The 19,901-nt window shown below is 42.7% G+C and overlaps 1 protein-coding gene across 4 annotated transcripts in view; it reads left to right on the forward strand.

Moving 5' to 3' along the window:
* Positions 1–19,475, forward strand: part of TNRC6B (trinucleotide repeat containing adaptor 6B) — a 250,895-nt gene extending 231,420 nt beyond the window's left edge. For all 4 annotated transcript variants that reach the window (XM_082849698.1, XM_082849695.1, XM_082849697.1 and 1 more), the window contains 8 exons: positions 4,966–5,103; positions 7,433–7,609; positions 8,881–9,027; positions 9,279–9,374; positions 12,160–12,384; positions 12,822–12,892; positions 16,091–16,230; positions 17,175–19,475. In XM_082849698.1, coding sequence (XP_082705824.1) covers positions 4,966–5,103; positions 7,433–7,609; positions 8,881–9,027; positions 9,279–9,374; positions 12,160–12,384; positions 12,822–12,892; positions 16,091–16,230; positions 17,175–17,562 — 1,382 coding nt within the window. In that variant the 3' untranslated portion in view covers positions 17,563–19,475. The remainder of the gene's footprint in view (positions 1–4,965; positions 5,104–7,432; positions 7,610–8,880; positions 9,028–9,278; positions 9,375–12,159; positions 12,385–12,821; positions 12,893–16,090; positions 16,231–17,174) is intronic.
* The last annotated feature ends 426 nt before the right edge of the window (positions 19,476–19,901 follow it).

Raw genomic sequence — 19,901 nt, forward strand, 5'->3', positions numbered from 1 at the left:
TTGTAAAGTAGATGGTTTCTAATTTTCTGCTTTTAGCAAAATGGAAAACATACCTAATTGAATTGTCATGTGATAATGACCTGTCTAAAAATTAGTATTTATACTAAATATATACTAAATACTAAAAGTAGTTTTAGTATTTGTTTTATTGAGCGGATGGGGGGGAGGAAATATACCTAAAAAGGAATGTAAAATAACTGATGTAATTACAAGACTCCTCCTTTTCCCATCGCCTTATTTGTGTAAGATATCTTAGTGCTTTATCAAGACTACAAAAAATTTTTAAATAGGAATAGTGTGAACTAAATCTCATTCTAGTATTAAGTCATAGTCACTCACAAATATCTGAACTAATGGAGAAGCAAAGTCACTCATCAGGAAGGGCATGTCAAATAAAATTTTATGTTTAAAATTTATCAAAATATGTAATATTTCTGTGTATGGTATATCCAGTGAAAAGTAGAGTTATGAATAGTAGAGATTATTAAAATAGCAGAAGAATAACTATATCTTTCCTGGTATTATGGTGTGTCAATATCACATGTGCATGTGGACATGGATTAGAACAGTTGTATTAAAGGGGCAACTGTGGATGATTTGTTTCTTTTATAATTTATTCTTTATTATAATTATTATTTTTTTAACATCTTTATTGGAGTATAATTGCTTTACAATGGTGTGTTAGTTTCTGCTTTATAACAAAGTGAATCAGCTATACATACACATATATCCCCATATCTCCTCCCTATCCCACCCCTCTAGAGGGTCACAGAGCACCAAGCTGATCTCCCTGTGCTATGCGGCCGCTTCCCACCAGCTAGCTATTTTACATTTGGTAGTGTATATGTGTCCATGCCACTCTCTCACTTTGTCCCAGCTTACCCTTCCCCCTCCCCGTGTCCTCAAGTCCATTCTCTACGTCTGCGTCTTTATTCCTGTCCTGCCCCTAGGTTCATCAGAAACTTTTTTTTTTTTTTTTAAGATTCCATATATATGTGTTAGCATACGGTATTTGTTTTTCTCTTTCTGACTTACTTCACTCTGTATGACAGACTCTAGGTCCCTCCACCTCACTACAAATAACTCAGTTTCGTTTCTTTTTATGGGTGAGTAATATTCCATTTTATATATGTGCCACATCTTCTTTATCCATTTATAATTATTATAAAACCCCAGGAACTTGTTTTTTAATCTGCAACCAAAGTAATAGTGGAAAATATAGAACTACGGCAAAGAGAGTGAAGGAGTGATCAATTAAGGACAAGTTAATTTGAGAGAGTTTCCTTAAGGAGGTAAGCCCTGAGACAAGTGGTAGTGATGAATAGACAACGAATTAGAGTGTGTGGCAAAGAAAGTAATTCTGGCAAGGACAGATAAGGTAGCCAAGAGCTTGTATTTGTAAGAATGATAAGGGAGGTAAAAGGAATGTACTGGTGAAATGAGGCCCTGGAAAGGCAAGGGGCATGTCTTATCTCTGATTGTACCTTAGCTCCTAACACAGAGCCTGGCACAAATTAGGCTCTCCATAAATATTCATTGGACTGAACTAAATGACTTGTTTGATTAGAATTTCTGTCGGGGAACTGGAGAATTACTGGAGGCTACTTGATGGACTGAGGAAGTTTGGTTTGATGAAATAGCAAGGACAGTCAAGTCAGTGTTTTCCTGGGTTTGGAGGTGTGATAGCTCATGAGCAGCCCCAGAGGTCACGAGTGGAGTGCCCTCTACCTTCTGTTAATGCAGCCTCTAGAGCACAGAATTCCTTTCATCCAGATTTGTTGAGCACATTCTATTCTAATGTCAGGCCAGTCACTATGTGACATCGAAGAAAGATACAGTTACATACAACCTTGCACTGATTTTCCTCTCATAGTTTTGGGTTTGTAGATTGGACCTTTCAAGGCACTTATCTCCTGTGTGTTTTTGGGTTTTTTGTTTTTTTGCCTTCTTCAGTTTTTTTTCCTTACTACACTTTATTGCTTAGTTAACGGTGCTGCCATATCGTGTTGGCATTTAATCCACAAGTTTCTAATGAGAAAGATGCCCACTTTACCTAAGGTTCAGGGGGAACTGCTCAAACTCTTTTCTCTCCTAAGATTTATAACTCTTACTAATTTTTTACATTTTATGTGTCACAGAAGAACTCTAAGCAGCTGAAATTAAATAACTTTAATTCATTGTGAGTTTTAAATTTTAGAGCAACTTTAAAGAAAATTAATATATAAAGGAATGGTTTCTTACCTTACTAATCCTTACATTCTCCTTTTTAATCTTCACCAGAATCCCAGGTTATTTTCAAAAGCTCTTTCTCAATGATTAGAACCGAGCTTTCAGATGGCCTGGAATCCAGGCACTTTGGGCTGGTTTTCTAAGTCAAAGGTAGAGGTGTAATTTACCCAAGGAGTAAACCCACGTAGGCCACTAAAGCTGTATCAGAGAAGGCCCTTGTTCCTTTCAACCTCCCTGTCCTCCAGTCTCATTTCATTTTAGCCACATAGGACAAAAGGGAAAATATCTTAAACTCTTCTTTTTTACAAAGAAGGGTTCGGGGACTTCCCTGGTGGCACAGTGATTAAGAATCTGCCTGCCAATGCAGGGGACACGGGTTCAAGCCCTGGTCCGGGAAGATCCCACATGCTGCGCAGCAACTAAGCCCATGCGCCACAACTACTGAGCCTGTGCTCTGGAGCCCACAAGCCACAACTACTGAAGCCCACGCGCCACAACTGCTGAAGCCCGCGCGCCTAGAGCCCATGCTCCGCAACAAGAGAAGCCACCGCAATGAGAAGCCCGCGCACCGCGGCAAAGAGTAGCCATTGCCCACCGCAACTAGAGAAGGCCTGCGTGCAGCAACAAAGATCCAACACAGCCAAAAATAAATTAATTTAAAAATAATAATAATAAATAAAATAAAAAGAAGGGTTCAATCTGAAATATTTCCAGCTCATTCCAAGGACTTCTGCTCCCCACTCACACGCTCCAAGCAACCACTTGGACTAGTCAAGTCAGTTACAAACTGTGTGAAAGGACAGTGTTCTGTATATTAATAGCAACATTTTAAACAGGTCAAGAAAGGTGTTAGAACTGATTTGATTTATTGTGCATTTATAAAACTATCCCTGACAAGAGAAACACAGGGGAGAAAAATGTGACCTGGGCCCCCAATGGGATTTGGATAGATGGAACTTGAGGGCCAATAAGACAACACCAGATGGTAGGAGAGTAAAGTGGATACAGCGTGGAGTCTGGCCTGGCTGGAGCTGCACGTCCACGAGGGGAAGAATAGACCCCGCAGGCCACCTGAGCTGAGGCGTGGTGGGAACCCTGCTGACCTCCTTGGGTGTCCATGCTTGCCTGTTGTTGCCACCCTGTCTGCGGCTCATTCTCCTTTTTCTGTTTTTTACTCATTATTCTTCCCTTCCCCCTGTTTCAGTGGTTGATTTTAGTCCCTTACTTTTTTTGAGCATCAGTTTGGAAAGTATTAAATACATCCCTTCCCCAAATGGATGGTGGGCCCTGTGGGGCTACATCAGCAAGCCTGTCCTGCCTGGCTTTCCCCGTCCGGCCCTGTGCAGTGGGAAAATGTTACCTGCCAAAACCCTTGCTAAAAGCCTGACACCTGGCAGCACACGGCGAAGTAAACTGAATCTCTCGCCACTTGCCTAGCCAAGCTATGGGGTCTTTGTCATTATATAAAAACTTTTTCAAATTGATCTCCCAGATTCTATCTACCCCATTCTCACACTGTCAGGTCTCTTTGTAAAATACAGGTCTAGTTATCTCTCCTCACTTGCTGAAGAATTTCATCTCCTGTCTTAGAGGGGAAAAAAAGGTCTAGACTCCTCAGCCTGATCCATGAAGACCCTACACGCCACGCCACTTCATCGCTCCCTATCTCACTGCATCCATAGGCAGCCAAGCATTGGAGTCACATTGGGCTTGTCATCATTCCCTACACACGCCTGATAGTCACCAGTCAGAGCTTTGTACTTGGTTTCCTTGACTTACTCGCCTACCTCGCCTAGGTCCAGGATCAGTGTCCCTCTGCAAAGCCTTTCCTCTGCCAGAGACCCTGCCACAACTTAATAGCTGCTGTTACACCAGGTTGGGGTTTTGTTTTGTTTTGTTTTTAAATTTATTCATTTTTTTTTTTTTTTTTTTTGGCTGCGTTGGGTCTTTGTTGCAGTGCACAGGCTTCTCGTTGCGGTGGCTTCTCTTATTGTGGAGCGTGGGCTCTAGGCGCACAGGCTTCAGTAGTTCTGGCGCACGGGCTTAGTTGCTCTGCGGCATGTGGGATCTTCCCAGGCCAGCGCTCGAACCTGTGTCTCTTGCATTGGCAGACAGATTCTTGTTTTGTTTCGTTTTGTTTTGTTTTTTGCGGTACGAGGGCCTCTCACTGCTGTGGCCTCTCCTGTGTCCAGAGAGCACAGGCTCCGGACGCGCAGGCTCAGCGGCCATGGCTCACGGGACCAGCCGCTCTGCGGCATGCGGGCTCAGTAGTTGTGGCGCACGGGCTTAGTTGCTCCACGGCATGTGGGATCTTCCTGGACCAGAGCTCGAACCTGTGTCCCCTGCATTGACAGACGGATTGTTAACCACGGCGCCGCAAGGGAAGCGCCCACCATGTTGGTTTGATGTGTAGACGTCTCCATCTCAGTTGGAGAATTGCTGGCCCCACGTTCTGTTTGATGCAGATGGATAAGTGAATGCACACATGCACTGAGATGGTCTTAATGAGATGGCAGTCATACATGTTTTCATACCTGAACAGAGTCGTCACATTTTTAGCAAGCAGGAGCCAGGATCAGCATTTTGAATCAAAATATCTGTTTCTGAGTGAAGAAAACTTCATGTGAATTGGTCTTTAAGTGAAAAATGAAGCTATTCATGGGTTCTGCCTCAGAACTCTTGGTTACTGATACTAGAAACTTATAAAAAGACGTAAAATGTGGTTCTCCATTTTAGGCTTCAGCTCTGGCGGCATGGACTACGGCATGGTTGGTGGGAAGGAGGCTGGAACAGAGTCTCGCTTTAAACAGTGGACCTCCATGATGGAGGGACTGCCCTCTGTAGCCACACAGGAAGCCAATATGCACAAAAATGGTAAGAGCAAACAAAGCTTCATGACTTGGAGCTGTTCTGACTCTCAGCAAGCCTTGATGAAGTGGCCTAGAAACTTCCTTTGCAGCACAGACCTTTTTTAGCTTTTTCCTAATGAGTCTCTTGATTTTCCCCCCCAGTCCTGTGATCACCTAGGAGAGGAAGATTGGGGTTGTGTGTATTTCAAATTATAAGAAACTTGAAGGTGCTAGTTCCACTTAAGGGCAGCAAAATTTCCCACCTGCAATTGGATTGAGGGCAGTAGCAGTGAACTTGAGCTCCCTTTGTTAAAACCCTAATAAATTGGCTGAGAGAACAGAATCAGTTTTTGGAGCTACAAGAGAGAGATCACAAAAAATATATATCATGATGATTGTTTGAGCTATTTGATCTCCAAAAGATGACTAATAGATCAATACATGAGGTTTGAACTTTACACAAAGCTTTCTTGTTCTTCATGAATGACAGTGTCTGCAAGACAGCAGTTGAGGGCATTGTAGGCTTTGGTTTTGAATGTGGGTCAGCTCTTCCATCTCTGTAATTCTCTGTAAGAGCATCTCCATTTCCCTTTGAAATAGATGAAAGGTCTTAGGACCTTCCTTCAGCCTTTGTTTCGATGTGTTTCATTTGACAGTAATTTACTTGGATTCAGCTGTATCCATGAGAACCAAGTGTAAATAGGTTTTGGACTGGCTCCTGCAGGGGCTTCCTGGCAGCCTCAGCCCCATCAGTCTGGAGCCTTTCAGGGTTCCTTTATAAACCCGTTTTTCATGTGCCCATCCAGTAGGCTGGTGAAGTGGCCATGTGAAGTTCTCTGCCTGCTGTCCCTAAGCATTATCATTTGATTTCATGCTACAAAATCAAGAATGATGTATTGAAATTATCAAATCTGTTTCTGGACTGAATAATCTAAGCTCAGCATCTATAGCTTTGGACACTTAGGCTGCTTCCTTAGGCTGATGATTCATTAAGTCCCCTTGTCCCCAAAGACATGATAGGTGTATGATTATAATGCACAGTGGCATATGAGAAGCTATCTTACAGGTAAAATACTCGCTTGCCTTTTTAGAGCTTATAGGTAATGTTTTCCCATTTCCTTAGCAATCCCCAAGGTAATTGAGCTTTTCATTTCCTACTACTTCAGTACTGTGTGCCCTTGAGTCAAATTCCTGTCAGTGGCTCCAGAAAAGCAAATGACTTCTCTTAGCTGAGCATGGAGACAGTTTTGATAATACTTGTGCTAGGCCAAACCAAACAGATTATTTTAATCGATATTTACACAAATATTTTATTTTCATTTTTTTTATTTTTGGCCATGTCGTGTGGAATGCAAGATCTTAGTTCCCCGACTAGGGATCGAACCCGTGCCCCCTGCAGTGGAAGCATTAAGTCTTAACCACTGGACCACCAGGGAAGTCCCTACACAAATATTTTAATACATTACCCTGGAAGTAATTTTATCTGTTCATAAACAGCATCCTAAGAGTAGATCAGGTAACACAATACAGCATGTAAAATTCATTTGAAAGATAAGTAGAATGGTATCTCACAGAGGTCAAAATTTTCATTTAAAGTAAAGTTCATTTTTTGTTAGTTTAAGGGAATTATTAAGCTTTTAATTTTTTTCCTGCCTCCCAGCATATAAAATGCATGAAGGGGGCACCAACAAAACTGAAATGCTCTCGGGACAGCAGTTTTACAAAGGATTTGCTGTTCTTCCTGTGTGGAGCTGTGGATCTCAGAGCTGCAGAGTTCACTGCTGGCCCTGTGCTGGCAGAGACCCTCGGTGGGAATGCTGTCTCATTGCTTTGGAATTTAAAGCAATTGCAGATGCCTTTCTCTCCAGCAAACTCCCTCTGTTTTCTCTGCTTCTTCCAGCTAAACTAGGCCTGATCAGCACTTAAAGACTTGGGTGGGTTGGTGTCAGTAGAAATGTAATTAAAAACCCTTCTATGTGCCGCAAATTGTTGAGTATTTTTCCTATTCCTCATTCCTAGGTCATTAGTGTAAAAACTGGGGGGATGATGGTATGATTCGTAGTTGATGAAAGTTTTGTTAACTTCATAAGACCATGGAATTTTAAAATTGAAAGGGATGTTCAGGAATGAGAACAGTGCTGTGTGCATAAGTGCAGACTGAGAGGCTAGAAAGGTGAGATGAGTTGTCATGGTCATCCTGCTTCCTAATTATGCAGTGGCTTTCAAGTGTGACCTCTAATTCCAGGACTCTTTTTACTGCATACTGTGTTGGAGTTCCTCTAAATGAAAGCGCAACAAGTTCTGTTCATAAGAGTCCTTTCTGGTGTGAATTAGTTACCTTTCTCTTTTCTCAGGCGCTATAGTGGCCCCTGGTAAGACCCGAGGAGGGTCACCATACAACCAGTTTGATATCATCCCGGGTGACACACTGGGTGGCCATACGGGTCCTGCTGGTGATAGCTGGTTACCTGCCAAATCTCCACCAACAAATAAAATCGGAAGTAAATCCAGCAATGCCAGCTGGCCTCCAGGTATCGTACAGGAAATGTTTTTTCTGGGATATCATTTTTTTTATAATTGTTAATTTCAGGTTCTGAACAGATTGCTTCTGACACTCACAGGCATTCACTTTGATTTTTTTCATTCAGTAATTATTGTCTGATAAAAGCAGGGAAGAATTTGCTGTGGGAAGATAGCAAATTTTCATTAGAGGGGGTCTCTGCTCTGTAGAGTTCAGTCAAGAACATAGGTGTGAGCACTGATCGCCTACAAGGCAAGTTACTGTGGTAAATACTGCACAGGCACAGATAGGCCAGAGGAAGTCCGTGGAGTGCAGCCTGGGAGTAAAATAAGGTGACCTTGGAGCCGGGACTTGGCATTCATCCATGCAAAGGATGCCTTGAAACGTGGGTTCTTCTGAAATGTCCAGTGAATTGATTAGTTTATTCGCTGAGCAAGTATTTATTATCAGGTTCTAGGTATGCAGTAGTGAGTGCAGTGAGACTGTTTGCTATTTGTTTTCTCTTTTTATTCTGATACAAGTAATCTATTTTCATTGTAGAAAAAACTTTTAATTTATTAAAGCAAAATTAAAAACAAGTTTGGTATATGTCCTTCTAAACCTCTTTCTATACGGGTATATTTGAGCTACGAATATGTATAGTTTCTAGTATAATGCATATTCATATGTACTACATACTGTTCTTCCTCATCATGATTAGGAAAGTAAAAGTTTAATATAGCTTTAAATATGATTTAAATTAACCGATAAAACATTGTAAACACTTAAATATTTTCTAGGCTTTCTCATGATAAGCCAAATTCTTCCTGTGGTTGTCCCTGGACATTCCCCTCAGTAGTGGTCAGATGTGTTTTCTTTTGTGCATCTGAGCCAATTTCCAGTGAGATAAGTGGGAGAAATATCTCCTCTCCAACTCAGATTTTCTCCCAGTTTTTGTCCTAGATGCCCCACAGTTGTCATGAAACCACACTACCGTATCCTGCCTCCCTGCCCTCAGGCCTGAATTTCCCTGGGAGCAGGGCCTGGGGCCAGACCTTGAAGGTCTGTGGCATCAAGTTCCCAAGCAGAGAAAGAAGGTCGGCATGTCGTGATAGCACAGGAGTGCTGCTGGCAAAGTATATGTCAGGCCAACTTTTTTTTTTTTTTTTATGATGAAAATCTGAGCTAAAATAGATTCAGAATTTAGACTTTTCACAGATCTATTTCTTGTATCAAAAAATAACTTTACCACGTTTTGAACAACTTCCTACCTCTATCCAATATTTGTTCTCCTTACCTCAGAATTCCAACCAGGAGTGCCATGGAAAGGTATCCAAAACATTGACCCTGAATCTGACCCCTATGTCACCCCAGGAAGTGTGCTGGGGGGTACAGCCACATCTCCCATTGTAGATACTGACCACCAACTTCTGCGGGATAACACCACAGGTAAATAAGTGAAACACCCCTCGTGTTTATTCAGCACCCAGTATTTTCATGTTTGGCAGGCTGTGGCTTCATTTGTACTTGCTGGTATCTCACCAGAAAACATAGGAATATGTAGCTTTTCACATTTAGTTTTTAGATATAGTTTGTCCTTCCTCTTATTTAAGGTTAAATAAAATACTTCAAGATTTCACTAGTTATTGCTGACATTGATCTGCACTGTTTTCATTTCGTTCTTCATTCGTCATCCAAAGGGTCTAATTCTTCCCTCAACACCTCGCTGCCTTCACCTGGTGCCTGGCCCTACAGTGCCTCTGACAACTCCTTCAGCAACGTTCATAGCACTTCAGGTACGCGTGTGACCCATTTCTGCCCCTTCGCTAGCGCTTTCCTGTCTGGCTGCCTTCTACAAAGGAAATTGGCGTTTATTTCTTAAGGAATAAATAGCTTAGGTCAGCGTGGATGGAGACACACCTCTTGTATTGGCCACGTCCTTGGGGAACTTGCAGTCAGTCTCAACAGAGGCAGGGTGAGACAAATACAGCTTTAGGACCAAGACAGATGGTGACATAATTACAGGGAGCTATGGGTGTTGAGAGGGCAGAGGTTATATCCTGATGACACAAGTGCTTTTCTTTTAACCAGTCTGCCAAGAAAATCAGGGGCCGTGGGAAGAACCAGTTAAGTCCAGGTTGTTGTTCCTAAGGCAGCCAATTAGAGCTTGCTTTTCTCCAAAAATTCTTCCACTTACAGACAAAGGCTAAGGGCAGATGGCCAAGGGGAAAAAAAGAGGACCTTGGTTAATTCTACCAACAACACTTGTTGAGTTCCGTGTGTGTGTGTGTGTGTGTGTGTGTGTGTGTGTGTGTGTAAGACAATAGGGAATGGAAAACTTAATGGTTATAACAGAGCCTTTGAAGTCACTTACTTAGCACAAGGCCTTATAGATTGGTAGACCAATCATTAGTAATTGGCACCTTGGTCTTGCAAAAGTTGGACCTTAAAGCCATTAAAGTCATTAAGGCTTTTGACGTTTATCCAGGCGAATGCAAATAAAACAAATCCTTAGCTACCTACTAAGGCTCTGCGGGTTAATGTACTTACGGATTGTCTTCTTTTTCTTTCCACCTCTGTCATATCAGCAGTGCAACAGTAACCTCTCAGGACCAGGCAACATGCTAAGCCTTCAGCGTGAATTCTTATCTTACCTTCACCAAAGTCTGTGGGGGAGGTCCCGCTATTACCCCCATTTTGTAGATAAAGAAACTGAGATTCAGACAGCTGATAGAATTTGCCTCAGGTCCGAGTGAGTGTGTAGAGGAGCCAACTCCATATTCCATGTTTCTAAACACCACCCTACATTATGCTTTTATAGGACTTCTACCTTTTTTTTAACTTTTTTGTGTGTGTGGGGGGCTACACTGCATGGCATGTGGGATCTTAGTTCCCCGACCAGGGATTGACCCATGCCCCCTGCAGTGGAAGTGCACAGTCTTAACCACTGGACTGCCAGGGAAGTCCCCTAGGGCTTCTACCTTTACATAAAAACTCATTTTCACCTCTTTTATTCCTGTAACTGCCCATGCCTCTGTTTTAACTATTTTATCTTTCATTTACAAGCGGTCACCTGAGAGATGACTCAAGCATCACCCTTGTTTAAAACTAAATGTATACATTTCCAACCCTCACCCTCACAAATTTTCTTTTATTTATTTATTTATTTTTGGCTGTGTTGGGTCTTAGTTGCTGCACACAGGCTTTCTAGTTGCAGTGAGCGGGGGTTTCTTATTGTCATGGCTTCTCTTGTTGTGGAGCACGGGCTCTAGGTGTGCAGGCTCAGTAGTTGTGGCTCGCGGGCTCTAGAGTGCAGGCTCAGTAGTTGTGGCACACAGGCTCAGCTGCTCTGTGGCATGTGGGATCTTCCCGGGGCAGGGCTCGAACCCGTGTCCCCTGCATTGGCAGGCGGATTCTTAACCACTGCGCCACCAGGGAAGTCCTGTCTTTCTTTCTTAACTAACTCTCTTTCTTAGTGGTGCTGCTGCACATCACTTAGTCGCAACATCTCAGTCTTCCCTCTCGCCTCTTCCTCACTCTTTCCTGTCTCCCTCACTTGCTGGGTCCAGCCAGTGATGACGTCTCCCAAGTGGTTTCTTCTCTCTCAGATCCATTTCTTCTCTTCCATTCTCTTTGCTGTCATCCACGTTTTGGCCCTAGTTTAAACACTACCTGCTAAATCTACTGCAAAAACTCCTGATAGCATCTGAAACTGCCCCCAGCAGACCTTTATGGACTCCTTTACCTCTCTGCTACTGTGAAGTGTTGTTCGGCCAAAACTGGGGAGAAACATATTTGGTACAAAGAGAGTTTAAGTTGAAGCTCGGTTTCTGTTTTCCTGTCTTGCTGAGCCGTCCATTTATATCAGTCCTTCAAGACTTGTCTTGGCAAAGTCGTTGCTGACAGCCCAGCATTGTCATTCTCCTCCATGTATTGAACATATATGATGTTGCTGGGTTACCAGTTCTGTTGTTCATCTTTTCTGTTTTCCCGTCTGAACTTGAAGTTCTTGGGAACAACTGTTTATATTATCCATAGCACTGATTTAGCACCTTAAAAGCAGAGTAAGCCCTTGGTGAATATTTGTTGATTATATTTTTAAAATCTGTTTGAATGTTATCTAGTATTCTAGATCAAGAAAAGTTTAATTTTTTTTTTTGAAAAGTTTAATTTTTAATGTACTTTCCATTCAATCAGTAAGTATTTATAGAATAAATACTTTAGCTCTGCCTGGGTTCACATTCTACTATATCTAAGTATAAGTAAGACTAATGACTTTAAGAATACTTTCCTTGAATTTATCTTCCTTTTCAGGTTGTGTTTAGCTAAGAAAGCAGTAAAGAATTAGTTATCTTATTAACTCTTTAGCTCATGTGTTAATTTGTCAATTCAGAGTAAGAGTCATTGAAAATTTATATTTGATAAGCTCAGAGAACAAAATTATTTTGCGCCTCTTAAATTGTGCCCTTAATATTTTTAGAATTTAAGCACATATGTATTCGTGTGTGCGTGTGTATGTGTATTTGTTAACAAAAGTGACCTGTCTAACCTAATTTCCTCCTTAATTTTCTCTTCTTATAGCAAAGTTCCCTGATTACAAATCAACATGGTCCCCAGATCCCATAGGACACAACCCCACTCATCTCTCCAACAAGATGTGGAAAAACCATATTTCCTCAAGGAACACTACACCGCTGCCCCGCCCGCCTCCCGGTCTGACCAACCCCAAACCGTCATCTCCCTGGAGCAGCACAGCACCCCGCTCAGTCAGGGGGTGGGGGACACAGGACTCACGGCTTGCCTCTGGTGAGAAGGATCTGCCTAAAGGAGCATCATTGTTCCAACCCGAGGGGCTTATGTTCACACAAATGTTGAAGACACAATGAACTCAGAGGAAATCACGGTTATCGGGTAGAGGAAAAAGTATCTCTTGAGTGGAGAATTGAAGTCAGCATAAGGCAGAGGGACCCAAGAACTCCCGAGGTACTGACGGAGTAAAGATGAGAACCCTGGGAGGACAACGTTGTCTTGCGAATAAGGCGCAAGAGCGCATAGGATCAAGGTCTAGGAGACGAGAACTGGCTATTCAGTGACAGGATGAAGGAGGTCAGAGTGAGGCAGAAGGAGAAGATGGTGTATAAGAGGAGAGAGGAACCATGTGGGCTGTTTGAAAATGTGTCTCACGCGTGGCTATCTTAATTTTTTGATCGTTCTTCCTGATCTTTTTTTCTGGTTGCTTCCAGCCTCCACCTGGAGTGATGGTGGTTCAGTTCGTCCTAGTTACTGGCTGGTTCTTCACAATCTCACTCCACAGGTAACCACGCTTTCTTGGGATTTTCTGGATGGGACTTGATTGTATTAAGAGAGGGAAAGTCCGAGGTTTGTGGGGGACCTGGCTAGCAGAGAGGAGAGCTCGTTTATTTTTGGGGGACCTGGCTAGCAGAGAGGAGCTCGTTTATTTCCTGGTCACCACAGAGAGGTCCTGCCTGCAGGGGTGAGTCTCCCCAGCTAAGGCCCGAAGCCTACTTCTGAAGCTGGGGGGATGCTGGACACTCAGCTTCACGCCTGCCTTCATGGTGATGTTAACACGTGTAGTTTATAAATAGGGAGCATGGGGTGGTGTTATCTGGTGAATTCTGTTTAGCAGAGATAACTTGCTGTGTGGATCTGCCTGTCAGAATCTGGAACCAAGCAAAAATGTTACCTGTTTTTGTGTTACTCATTCAACGAGACTTGTGGCTCACTGGTAACCATTTTTATGCTTCATTCATACACAATTAACCATCCATCTCTGCAGTAGAAGGAATGTGTGGATTTCGTGGCTTAAATGCCGTATGTGTGAATTTCTGGATTTTCATTTCCTGTCTGTTCTCTTCTTCTCTGTAGATGGCATTACTGATTTGCTCTCATCAGAACGTGCTCTCTGGGTTGTTGTTACAGTGGTGGGGTTTCATTTATACCAAACCTCCCTCCCTTCTGCTTGAGTTGCCTGATAACTGACATATTTGCAGCAGCAAACATGGAGCAGTCAAATGAGGTTAAATGGACCCGTGGAAACTGAGCCCAGGGCCTTCATGTGGACTTGACAGCACAACCTTTACAACACCTTGTTAAAAAGGAATCAATTATACCTCTCTCCCTTTGACACAGATATTAAATTGTCTGGCATTTAATTCATAAGTGGAGTCATGCACACTTTACTAAGCCAGCATTTTCCAGAGTGTTCCCATGGGATATTAATAGGTCTCTGGCCTAATATGTTTGTAATACATACTTGATTAAACAAAATGAAGCAGGAGCCTTCATTATGAGGCTTCTTAGACCCTTTACTGTGCTTTAACATGTATTATGATCCTCTGTGGGGAAATACAGATTCTCCTAAATTTATTTGCCCAGTGAACCCATTTGTGGGGAGTAAATCTGGGGCTCGTATTTCAAGGTTCATGTTGAGATGGACAGCTTTCTAAATACAGTTAACATGAGGAACTATCTGGAACGGCTCTTAATCTCCATATCTAATCAACTCAGCTGAAAGCCCTGGGTTATTTATTTAGCGAAGAGTTGACTGACGTATGGACATTTTATATAACCATCCTCAAAACATGCCTCATTATTTCTAAGTTGTCACAGTGCTGTGGGTGTAATATGGTTAGGATGAGAGAAGCAGTGTTAAAAGGAGCCTGTATTATCGTATGAAAAATAGTAAAGGTACAAACTACTATGGATAAGATAAATAAGCTACAAGGCTATATTGTACAACACAGGGAATATAGCCAATGTTTTATAACTATAAGTGGAGTATAATCTATAAAAATGTTATACACTTGAAACTAATGTAATTTTGTAAATCAACTATACCTCAATTAAATTTTTTCAATTTAAAAATAAATAAAATGAAAAAATAGTGATTTCATTTGTATATGTATATAAATGAATATAGGCGGGCTTCCCTGGTGGTGCAGTGGTTAAGAATCCGCCTGCCAATGCAGGGAACATGGGTTCGATCCCTGGTCCAGGAAGATCCCACATGCCACGGAGCAACTAAGCCCATGCGCCACAACTACGGTGCCTGTGCTCTAGAGCCCACGAGCCACACATACGGAAGCCCGCACACCTAGAGCCCATGCTCCGCAACAAGAGAAGCCACCACAATGAGAAGCCCACGTACCACAACAAAGAGTAGCCCCCGCTCGCCTCAACTAGAGAAAGCCCGCATGCAGCAACGAAGACCCAACACAGCCATAAATAAATAAATTTATTTTTTTTAAAAAATGAATATAGGGATTGGCTGTGTTTGTGTTAGAAAGAATTGATTCATTTTAAAAATCAAAACGACCTAATAGCAGACATCTCACTAATCTGAGTCATAGCTTAAAAGGAGGTTATAAGGCCACATTTTTGGGGGACCTGGATAAATTTACTTGTCATCACCTACAATTTATTTATAGGGCGTCTATCCCAGAAAAGTCACTTGTGGTATATACTGACATGCTTATATAGTCAAGTGTCATTTATAAAACAATGCTAAGAGCTTTTGTCCCATCATTTTCTGTAAAGAATTACAGTGAAACTGCCGGTTTTCATCCTGTAGGGTTTCCATGGTAAAACCACAGAATGTTTCCACTGCTGCCGCCAGTAGCACAACTTTTTAAGGCTATTCCAGTAGTAATCTGTTTCCCTTCCCAAAAAATGAACTGAAATGTTGCACTGAGCAGCTTCAATAAACCTAGTAAAGATCTTGATACAACTAAGTCAGAGTGAGTAAAGAGATTTGTTCTCTAAGTCATAGGTGAGGAAGGGCAATTGTCCCTAATCACTGAACACCCTAATGCTGAGAGTCTGACTAGGGTGAGCAGCTATAAAAAAAAATCATTGGTCACGTTGGCTGAGGGCAGCAGAAGGCACAAAGAAGTAGGTAGACGTAGAGTCTCTCCTCGAGATGACGAGAGTAGGAGTAAGGAGACATCAGAATCGTCTGAGCTGGGTCAGCCGTCAGCATTCTGAATCGTCAGGTGGTCAGCAGTGCCTTTCTTGTTTGTGTCTTTTCTCTGTAGCTTTTTGTGAGATTGGAAGAATGTTACATTAGTAATCATGCTCAGAACTTTGCATGTTCTCTTACATTCTTATTTGGTTACCGTCTTATTTCTGCTTTTTAAGGCTCTACCAGTCAGTATAGGTTTACTTGTTTACCTCTTAAGGAAAACAGACCACAGGTTGAATCATATGCTTTTGTTTTGAGCTGTATTTATACAAATTTTTTATCTGCAAAATGGCCACATTAGATCTGAGCCCAGTGCTTTGAATATCTTAAGATTTGCCTTGAAGACCTCTGTATTCAGTGCAGTCTTTCCCTGCCTTGAGTTCTTCATTTGTCTCTCCTAGACTTATTTAGTACTAATGCTGTTATTTACGAACCGGAAGTCCTTCTCATTCTCAAATATAAGAAAGGTCACTTGACTTCCTTTCCCACCCCATCACCAGTTTTTATCTCATGACTGTCATTACTCTTTAGATTGATGGGTCAACCTTGAGAACCATCTGCATGCAGCATGGCCCACTGCTGACATTCCATCTGAACCTAACCCAGGGCACCGCCCTGATCCGATACAGCACCAAACAGGAGGCGGCCAAGGCCCAAACTGCACTGCACATGTGAGTACCCAGCCTACGCTCACTGAGACAAACATGCATGAAGAGGCACATGTGAGTATTCGGGCACCTGCTTAATTAAACAGAGATGCACGAGAACATGCACACAAATGGCATCCTGACATGAGCAACTGCTTGAGTGCCGAGGTGGCTGATCCCTTCTACTTGCGTAAGCATGCATTGTCCTGTTTGTATCCGATAAGCAGAATTCCGAAAGTAACAGATTTGTGAAGCAGTGAGTAAATTTTTAGTACCATGAAACAAACCCAGTATTGATGAAATGTGAGACGCTGTAAGTGCTGTCCCTTTTCATAATAGGGTCTATAGCTGCTTTCTTTGGCCTCTCTGTGGGTGATGATGAATATTGTGGTCTTAGTGGTAGCAGGGGTTCTGCCTGAAGTAAGTGGGGCTGGATCAGACCCTGGCCATCCTCTTCCCCGCCACTGTCAAGGTGGTGAACAGGAGGAGCTGACTCCCCGTGGCTGCAGATGCCATGACAGAAAGGTACACACGGAACAAGCAAGTGATGGGGAGGTCAGGCAGTGAGCCCGGCCCTGAGACGAAGCAGCACTTTAGGTGCCTGGAGCTGGGTCACCTTGATGCTTGGGGCTGTGATCTTTTACCCCCAACGGGAAAAAAAAAAAAGACGACATTTTACTTGACATACAAATTCCATGTCCCAAGGGATATTGATGTATAATATTCTCCAGTAGTCTTTGGATATCTGGAGATGGAGTGATACGTTGTTCTCAATCAGTACTTCTCAGTCACCTCTTGGTTAAAATGCAAGTTCCAATCCTGTGATTCTGAAAAGCGTCCAGGGGAGGTGGAAGCTGCTAGTCAAAGGACCACACTTTTGAGTAGTGAGGACTCAAAATACTCAGTCCCTATGCATGCTTTTAGGAGTTTCCTCAAATGCATAGCTCTTTCCCTCCCCTTTTTTCCAGGTGTGTGTTGGGAAACACTACCATCCTGGCTGAGTTTGCCACTGATGACGAAGTTAGCCGCTTTCTGGCACAAGCTCAGCCCCCTACCCCTGCGGCAACCCCGAGTGCACCCGCAGCGGGTTGGCAGTCCCTGGAGACCGGCCAGACCCAGTCAGATCCCGTCGGACCTGCTCTGAATCTTTTCGGTGGGTCCACAGGGCTCGGGCAATGGAGCAGCAGTGCTGGTGGCAGCAGCGGGGCCGATCTTGCTGGCGCTTCATTGTGGGGACCCCCAAACTATTCTTCTAGCTTGTGGGGAGTCCCGACCGTGGAAGACCCCCATAGGATGGGCAGCCCTGCTCCTTTACTACCTGGTGACCTTCTGGGAGGAGGGTCGGATTCAATCTGAACTTAGAACTTTCAACTCTGACCTCGTGACCTTTTTTGGAACAGCAGCAGCACTAACTTGACCTTTTCGTTTTTTTTTTCAACTTGCAATAAATACATTTTTAAAAGGAAAAAAGAAAACGGAGAGAGAAAAAAAGGTGGGTCATTGACAGACTGTCTGAGCACATAGTTGCCTCCCTTATAACTTCAGTTTTTTCGTTTGGAATATGAATCCAAAAAGAGAACATATCACTCTTGAAATACTTGAATCATGAACGCCAACCTAGAAAGACAATGTGAAGCAAGTACACATACCATTTAAATTTAAACACAAAAAAATTAAAAAAATTAGTTTCTAGTTTTTCACTTTTTTCATGTTATATGGAAGTTGTTGCTAAGAAACATATATACTGAAAAAAAAATAGCTTTTTAACTTTGTTTGCACTGGGTGTGTTTCCGTCCTTAGGTCTACCATGTTTGGGAGGGAGGGGAATTCAAAAGAATTGTTGGGGTGGGGGGAGGGAAGACTTGACGGAGCCTCACTTTAAAAACAAAAACACAAAAAACCTAAAAAAAAAAACAAAAAAAAAGAAAAAAAAGAAAAAAATTGTGATTGGCTGGTTGGTAAATACCAGTGTGTTCTGGCACATGTAACTGCCCAGGCATGCTCGTTCTGGTATGTGTGTGCACGTGTGTTCATGTGCATTCGCGTGCATCCTTCTCTCTGTGTGTGTGTGTGTGTGTGTGTGTGTGTGTGCGCGCGCGCGCGCGCACGCGCACACGCCTGTGTCCTCCTCCTCTCCCCATCCTGATTTCTCAGAAAGCTGCATTGCTGACAGTCCGCAGGCTGGCTGGCCGGCCATCTGCTTTTTATTTTTATTTTTATTTTTTTTAACTATGAGAACACACGAGCACGAGCACCTCGGGGAGCCACTGCTACTGAAGCCACCCCGTTGGGCTGTATTGAGATGAACAGAGTGCTTTTTAATGAGGAAAGCAGGGAGCTCCTTTACATTTGCAAAGTAGCCCGAGCGTGAGTTTTCTGTCTCTTTTCTTTTGACCTAGCAGTAGAGTGGAACACTGCCAAGTCCCCAAAACTAGGAAAGCAGGAGGTACCTCTTGGAGCAACTGTGTGTTTATTTATTTCTGTTTTTTTGAAGTAAGTGGCTACTAGTAGGCACATCTGAATATCTGTTAAATTTCATGCTGGCCTTTTCATTAGTCTGAATGGGAACAGACAGTAAGGTAGCTTTTAATGATGTGATGTCTCAAAAGCAGAAAAACTGTGTTCCCCCTTTGTTGTGTAATCGGGTATGAGAAATTGGTCAGAAAGTCAGGTAATGCTGAATTTAAAATTTCTATTGTTTCTCTTTAACATTTTACGAAAACAGAGAAAAAAATAAGTTGTGAGCAGCCTCCTGCAAGCATCCGCAGCTCCTCCCTCTCTGCCCCCTTCTTGCTGAGCGTTACCTGTGCCAGGCCGTGGCGTGTTACAGCACCAGGCCATCACTGACAGAAACGTTTACTTAACGAATGTTCTTAAACCAGTGTGTACTTCAAGCGTTTCCTTTTGTTTCTCTGTGTTGTGTATTTCCTGTGTATGTGGTTTTGCTTAGGCAGGTATAACTTAGCAAAGACTTAAGTATTGCACCTTTTTTTTGGTTTTGACCTCTTTTTTTTTCCCTTGTAATGTTGCTTTTTTTATTTCGGTATTTAAAGACTTTTTTTTTTTAAGCATCAATGTAGTAGTACTCTGGGCCGAATAGGGGGCAACTTTTAATCCACAGTTATCACCAACATGTATGTACTTATGTTGGAATCAAAATGTATCAAACTGCTTTTTGTGAAGAGTTACAGCAGACCTGAAGGGTACCCCTTTATACAAAACAGATGGCTGGCGGGGCGGGGGTGGGGGGTGGGGGGGGGGCGTGTGCCGGTAACGTGGTAGCACTTGTGTGGACATCCCAGTCTGCATTATACTGTTTAACATAAAGTGCCGACATTCTGTACCAGCAAATACCTGCCCATTCCAACCCTTGGTGGGAGCAGACCTCTACTGTCCTCCGTAACTTGCTGCTAGTGAGGACAAGGGAGTTTTTCTTTCTTTAGCATCTTCAGTGAAGGATACAACAATGCCTAATAATGTATTTGACTTTTAGCTTGTGTCTGTGGGTGGGTGGGTGGCTGTGTATAGGAAAAGGCAAAAACCAGTTATTTGCATTTAAGTGGTTTTGTGAGACAAAGAATGGGAATTCTGTAGTCCTCTCAGTTTACTCTGTTGATTATAAACCTAGCCTCAAAAGAGATTGACGTGCGTGATTCAAGTGAGTGCTTGCTCGTGCAAGTCTTTATGAACCCTTT

The sequence above is a fragment of the Leucopleurus acutus genome (assembly GCF_964270905.1).
Source record: "Leucopleurus acutus genome assembly, chromosome: 11".
Lineage (NCBI taxonomy): Eukaryota > Metazoa > Chordata > Mammalia > Artiodactyla > Delphinidae > Leucopleurus > Leucopleurus acutus.